Here is a 7,678-nt window from a genome sequence, read left to right as displayed (position 1 = left end):
AATAGAGGATAATTAAGTGATATCGACATTAGAATAGATAGTTATACCGCTTATGGATATTGACAAGTTGTAATATTAACGGTTATTGAACTAGATAGGTAATACAGTTTATGGATATTACAGTAATACATTAGACTAGATAGTATCCGCTATGGATATTACAGTGAATACGTAGTCTAGATCGTATACAGGTTATGGATATTACAGGAAATACGGTTATTGTCTAGATAGTATACCGCTTATGGATATTAAGTGAATACGTTAGTCTCGGTAGTATACAGTTATGGATATTACGTGGAATACAATTAGACAGTAGGAATATTATCCTTATGATAATTACAGGATACGTTCAGGTGTCTCGATAGTATGAAGGTTATGGGATATTACGTGAAATACGTAGTCTAGATGTATACGCCATTATGGATATTACAGTGAATAGTAACGGTACTGACTAGAATAGTATATACAGTTTATTGGATATATACAGTGAATACGTTAGTCTGATAGTAATACAGTTTATGATACTAAGTGAATAGTAACGGTATTGATTAGATAGTATACGTTTAGGTATTATATACGTAAGACAAGAAGTATCCAGTTATGATATGTATACGTTAGCTAATTATCAGTTTATGGATATTAGTGAATACGTTAGACTAGATAGGTATAGCAGTTTTATGGATATTTTCAGGAATAAACGTAATGACTAATAGTATACAGTTTAGGATATTTCAGTGAATAATCAATGTTTTGATTAGATAGTACCAAGTTGTGGCATATTTCAGTGAATATAATGGTTTGCTAGATAGTATATCACGTTGGTATTTAGTGAATAATATGCTGACTAGATGTTCGTTCATATTGGATTCGTTAGACTAAGATAGTATAAGTTTATGGATATTTCAGTGAATAATACGTTTTTGACTAGATAGTATACAGCTAAATGTACCCTCTCGTAGTCATGCCTCTTGGGCATCTTCTCTATCAGACAGATATCTAGCTGAGGAGAGATGGGAGTTTTCTAACACGTGTCCTTGCATACGTAGTGTGTGTGTGGTGTGTGTGTGTGTGTTGTGTGTGCGTGCCGTGCGTGCGTCGCGTGCGTCGTGCGTAGCGTGCGTGGCCGTGCGTGCGTGGGTGGGTGGGTGCGTGCGTCGTGTCGGTCGTGTCGTCATGTCTCACTCCAACTCTCTGGTGGATCCGAGGAATGAGGGGATGCAGTTAGTCGGCAGCACGCCAGCGTGTAGGGGAAAGGCAGAAGCGCCGAGTCGTTCCCAGTTAAATGTCTGTTTCGTCATTGGAGGGAAAGTTCATTGTGCATCTCATCCCCGCGATCAACGACACTGTAGACACACAGGTATTGACTGAATGATCGATTGGTACAAATGACGAGATCAATCAATAATATTTGGCTTGGGAAAGACATCGACAACTAGTCTGGGTTACTGTGAAGGCACTTTGGCAACAAATCGTTTGGTTGATTGATTGATGATTGGTTGATTGATTGAAGTAAACCTGCAGATTTCTGTCGATACACCAGTTAGCCTCAAAGTCGTCGTCGTCCTCTCTCCAAATGGATTGATGAGCTGCTCAGCAACCTGAAGGAGAAGGACCAATCACATCACTGCTCATTATCTCAGAAACATTCTTGATAAGGAAGTGATACAAACAACTGGCAGTCATGTGACATCGGGGATTAACAACATGGTTGACAAATGCAAATCCCACAACAGAAACACAAGGGCGTAGATAATTCCTCCCTGTCAACAGAATTTGGGTTCCATACTTCACACCCTTAATAAATTCCCTCCTTTCATCAATGAACTTGATTGTCAGACATTGTGGGCAGCAGTGTACGAAATTGTGTACTGACACTGTACCCTCGTGACCCCACATTTCACTCTCACAGGACCTTCATAAAAACATCAACCCCACATTTGTTTATCCACAGTACTTGTGATTTGATGACCGGGATCTAATTTCTCCTGGTTGACAAAAGGCAAAGCGTTGTGGAGACAGCTGGTACTACAAAACAACTGTGCTGTGTGTGTGTGTGTGTGTGTGTGTGTGTGTGTGTGAGTGTGTCGTGTGTGTGGTTGTGTGTGTGTGTGTGTGGTGTGTGTGTTGTGTGTGTGTGTGGTGTGTGTGTGTTGTCACTCCTTGAGCCAGCTGGGACTACAATAACACTGTGTGTTGTGTGTGTGTGTGTGTGTGTGTGTGTGTGTGTGTGGTGTGTGTGTGTGTGTGTGTGTGTGTGTGTGTGTGTGTGGTGTGTGTGTGTGTTGTTGTGTGTGTGTGTCGTGTGTGTGTGTGTGTTGTGTTGTGTGTGTGTGTGTGATGTGTGCGTGCTGCTGGTGCATGGAGTGCAGAGAGATACCTTGGCCAGCCAGAGTAGAAAAGAACTGTAGCATAGTGAAGATGGAGAATGTAAAAGTCCTGGTCATGCCCTGGGTAACCTGAGCGGGTCAAAGAGATTCTACCAATAATACACGGCAAAGATGAAGGTGTAGACCGGCCAGGGTTACTACTCTGGAGAGGGGGGGAAGAGAGGGAGGAAGAGAGGGGGGGAGATGGGGAGAGGGGAAGAAAGGGGGAGAGAGAGAGGGGGAGGGAGAGAAGAGAGAGGGAAGCGGAGAGTTGGAGAGACAAATAGATGAGCATGGTTCCACAGGTTTGTCTTTGTAAGCTATTTAAAGTACTCAATGTAAATAAACACAATGTAAATAAACACAGATGTAGATCAAACAGCAATGTCAATAAACAGGATTTTTGCCATGTGACCAAGCGAGTGTTTTCATTGGTTGGGAGTAGACAACCATGGCCAATATGCCATTGATGTGAATTTACTGTCTGAGATTAATAGCTCTGAAAAGGATCCAGATCACCGCTGATGCGTTTCATTTAATTACGTGACTTGCTGGCCTGAACGCAACAAATCAGTTTCGACAACGTCAATGAAACTTTAATACATTTTAGTGTTTAAACCAGGACCGTTTGGTCAACATACTGTAAAAGCTCATTTTCAACTGCAGTCCCATGGCAGTGATTAGAACACCAGAAAAGTGTAGCAACATAGAGTCACTGACTCGCCAAGAGGTCCACACTGGTCATTTTGTGCAGACCGCAGAGAGATTAGATGGCAGCTACCGAATAGCCAATGGCTATAGAGAACCACATCCTAATCCCTAGGTCTGCTGCCCATCCAACTCTGTAATCATCATGTGGTGTTACAGTAGACTGCCTGGACGTGCTCATTCACAAAGGGGCGCATCTTCCTTGGTCCACAGGGGCTGGTTGGGAACCCTTGAGGGGAGAGAGGAGCCAGGGCTTTATTGCCCACTAGGGGAGAGAGAGAGGCAGATGGTGGAGAGAGAGTAGAGGCGTTGCCCACTAGGTAGAGAGAGGGAGATGGGTGGAGAGAGGAGCAGAGGGCTTTATGCCAGTCAGAGGCAGAAGACAGAGGGGCAGAATGGGTGGAGAGAGGAGCTTTCAGTCTATCGGGCATTTTTCAGTTCGGAGAGGCAGACAAAATGGACATTCACAGACAGGACAGCCACAACATCAATCCCAACTTCCGTCATGGTCGTCAAACGTCAGTCCTGGGGCACGTGCGTAGGCTTCTCAGCGTCCAGGATCCCCCAGAGCTCGGCCCTCCTCGGCCCTCCTTCAAACGTCACAGCAGTGAGGCCTTCTTCCCCTTCAGACCTGACTCCCATGACTACCCTGGATCAGACGACCAGGCTCCCCCAGGACRTGATCACTCTCTGTTCCCCAGACCCAACCTCTTTAACTCCCATAACCCCCTCTCGCCCAACCACCCTCTGGATACGCTACGGGAGGTTAGTAGTACTCTTTCTTCCCTGYACACTGAGCCCSGTACGRCGTCCTTCACAGACCTGCCTCAGTGGGTGGTAAGTCCACCTGCTTTTTCTAATGATCATGGGGATAGTGGTTATGGGGGTGATGGAGGGACGTGTGGGGCATTATCTGGGGCTCCACAACCCCTGAATCATATAGAGYCCTTCACCCAACAGACAGGGCATGAGCAGGCCTCAAGTAAGCCTGGGACTCCAGTAGATCTGTCCCCCATTGTGGAGGCTCTGGCCCTGAACACGAATCAGGGCAACAGCTGTACCCAACCGAGGCCCAAGAAGTTGAGCTGGAACATCCCCAAAGACTGGTGTAAGCCACAGAGACGTCAGCTGTCCTTCCAGTTCTCCAGACAGGGCTCAAAGAGCTCCCTGCACAGCCTGCCTAGTCCTAAAGGCCTAGGGAGGAGGAGYGGCCGAAACACCTCCACAGCCCTCCACTTTCCTGCTGAGCATGCCCAGTTCGAAGCACTGCAAGTCCCAGAGACAGACATTCTGGAGTCCAATGGTCATGAGAGTGACAAGAAGGACACCGATGACAGCCAAGAGAACAAGGACAAGTCTCAATCGGAGAAGTCGTAATATTCTTCTGACATACAGTACATATCAACCTGCTGTGCCATAATAGGAGTCATTTAACAGGATCTCTAAGGGTGTATCCAGCATTATTAATTGACACCCTAATAAACATAAAATGTTTGTTTTATAATAAAATATAATTTATAATAAAATATAATTTATTCAGTCATCGTTCAATGTTAATCATTGTACTCACTCACAAAATGATGCAACAAAAAAACACCTGATTGCATTAAAACAATTATTTATTAACTTTAGTAGAAGGGAAATGCACATGAATTTATTCTAAAAGATACCAAAACAGACACTGATATGCTGGGACAGACAGACAGTGATAATGCTGGACAGACAGACACTGATAATGCTGGACAGACAGACAACTGATCATGTGCTCGACAGACAGACACTGATAATGCTAGACAGACAGACATGATATGCTAGACAGAACCACTGTAATGCTAGACAGACGATCCACTGATACGCTGGACGACCAGCACGATAATGCTGGACAGACATACACTGATAATGCTGGACAGACAGACACGATAAATGCTGGAAAGACAGCCACTGATCATTGCTCGACAGAAGAACACTGATAATGCTAGACAGACAACCACTGATCATGCTAGACGACAGACATGACACTGATAACTGCTGGACAGACATACACTGCATCATGCTAGAAGACAGCCATGTAATGCTGGACAGACAGACACTGATATGCTGACAGACAGCCACTGATTAATGCTCGACGGCAACAGACACTGATCATGCTAGACAGAGACCCACTGATAATGCTGACAGACAACACTGATAATGCTGGACAGACAATACTGATATGCTGATTAGATAATGCTGGACAGAACAGACACTAATCATGCTAGAACAGACAGCACTGATAATGCTGGACAGACTACTGATACATGCTGATCAGAGAACACTAATCATCGCTAGACAGACATGCGCACTGATAATGCTGGACAGACAGACAGCTATTCATTGCTAGACAACAACCCACTGATAATGCTCGACAGACAGACACTGATCGATGCAGAGAGACAGCCACTGATAATGCTGGACAGGACAGACACTGATCATGTTAGACAGACATACCACTGATATGCTTGGAAGATCCAGACATCTGATCATTGCTCTAGACAGACAGCCACTGATAATGCTGGACAGACAGACAACTGCATCATGCTAGACAGACACCACTGATAATGCTGGACAGACAGACACTGAAATGCTGAACAGACAGACAGATCATGCTGGCACAGACATACACTGATAATGCTAGACAACAACACCGATAATGCTGATCAGACACTGATATCATGGCGGGACAGTCAGACATTGATAATGGCTGGAAAGACAGACACTGATAATGCTGGACAGACAGACACTGATAATGCTAGACAGACATACACTGATGTCTGTGGTGATTCCATGCATCGCTTCATCCACTCTTCTATCACTATCCTTCCTTCTTTCCTTCCTTCCTTCCTCACTTCATCCCTCCTTCTATCATCCATCTATCCATGCATCCATCCATCCATCTCTCCCTCTGTCCATTCCTCCATCCATCCATCACTTCCTACTTCCATCGCTCCATTTACCCTTCCCACCTTCCATCTATCTATCCATCTCTGCATCCAACGTTGTATAGCGTGTGTGTCTGGCCTTAGCGAAGCCCACCCTGTCCTGTCCCCGGTCATAGATGCTATAGTAATCAGAGAGGAACAGGTCCCCTAGGATCCACAGAGGATCCGTCGTGGAGGGCAGATCCTCCCCCTGGAACCCACTGAAACAGATCTCATGATCACCCATCATCTCCTGAAGAGAGGGAGGGGGGGGGAGGGAGAGAAGGAGGGAGAAGGAGTGAGAAGGAGGGAGAGGAGGAGGGAGGAGGAGAGAGAAGGAGGGAGAAGGAGAGAGAAGTAGAGAGGAGAGAGAAGGAAAGAGAAGAAGAGAGGAGTGAGTGAGAAGGACAGAAGGAGGGAGAGAGAAGGAAAGAGAGAAGGAGGGAGTGAGAAGGAGAGAGAGAGAAGGAGAGAGAAGGAGAGGAGGGAGAGAAGGAGGGAGAGAGAAGGAGAGAGAGAGAAGGAGGGTAAAGGAGGGAGAGAGGTAGTGTGTCAGAAATATGACAACAATCATAACAACCACTCATCAAATACCGTATGTTTTTTTGACACAGGCCTACCGTAGGACACAAAAAATCTATATCTATAATTCATACTAAAATGATTATCACACACAAGTTAAAGTATATACTGTAATAGTATGTATGCCYAAATCTGGAAATATCTCACTTGTCATGTTCATTCACTGTATGTTGGACCAGTACCCACCCTTCTGACGTAGGACTCAGCAGTGAGCACYTATTCCACCCCGTTGAGCATGATGGTCACCTGGGGCAGGCTGGAGAGCCGGGCGCAGTCAATCAGGTACTGCAACACATTTTCCTCATTGAAAAGCATTGAAGAGAATTGGAATTTCAGTGTACTTCCTGAATCAACTGGGATTTAAATGGAATTGAGCCTCGTGCAGCCCCTGTAACTCTACAGAGGAGACCTGGCATGGAATGGGCACACTTCTCCAATGGATGTGGGGGTAGCCTATAAGTAGTAGTAGGCAGCAGAACATAGAGTAGTAGTAGTAGTAGTAGCAGCAGTAGAGTAGTAGTAGTAGTACTACTAGAAGTAGTAGTAGTGTAGTAGTAGTAGTAGAAGTAGTAGTAGTAGTTGTAGAAGTAGTAGTAGTAGCAGCAGTAGTAGTAGTTGTAGAAGTAGTAGTAGTAGCAGTAGTACGCAGTAGTAGTAGAAGTAGTAGTAGTAGAAGTAGTAGCAGCAGTAGTAGTAGTAGCAGTAGTAGCAGCAGTAGTTGTAGTAGCAGTAAGTAGTAGTACAGTGTTAGTAGTAAGAAGTAGTAGTAGTAGAAGTAGTAGTAGTATAGAAGTAGCAGCAGTAGTAGTAGCAGTAGTAGTAGTAGAAGTAGTAGCAGCAGTAGGTAGTAGAGTAGTAGTTTTGTAGAAGTGTAGTAGCAGCAGTAGTATAGAAGTATGTAGTATAGAAGTAGTAGCAGCAGTATGTAGTAGTAGCATAGTAAGTAGTAGCAGTTGTAGCAGCAGTAGAGTAGAGTAGTAGTAGTATAGTAGTAGTAGTGCGTAGTAGAGTAAGTAGTAGTAGTAGAGTAGTAGTAGAGTAGTAGCTAGCAGTAGTAGCAGTAGT

The 7,678-nt window shown here is 44.8% G+C and overlaps 1 protein-coding gene and 1 pseudogene across 1 annotated transcript; one reads left to right on the top strand and one right to left on the bottom strand.

Moving 5' to 3' along the window:
• The first annotated feature begins 3,498 nt into the window (after window positions 1-3,498).
• Window positions 3,499-4,600, top strand: LOC112077000 (uncharacterized). The gene has a single exon (XM_024143614.2). It carries the CDS (start codon window positions 3,531-3,533, stop codon window positions 4,449-4,451), a length of 921 nt encoding a protein of 306 aa, XP_023999382.2. The 5' UTR covers window positions 3,499-3,530; the 3' UTR covers window positions 4,452-4,600.
• Window positions 4,601-5,819: 1,219 nt separating this feature from the next.
• LOC112076999 (cathepsin D-like) overlaps window positions 5,820-7,678 on the bottom strand; it is a 7,333-nt pseudogene continuing 5,474 nt past the window's right edge.

Source organism: Salvelinus sp. IW2-2015, unplaced genomic scaffold (assembly GCF_002910315.2).
Source record: "Salvelinus sp. IW2-2015 unplaced genomic scaffold, ASM291031v2 Un_scaffold4188, whole genome shotgun sequence".
Taxonomy (NCBI): Eukaryota; Metazoa; Chordata; class Actinopteri; order Salmoniformes; family Salmonidae; genus Salvelinus; species Salvelinus sp. IW2-2015.
This window is presented reverse-complemented; position numbering and strand designations above follow the sequence as displayed.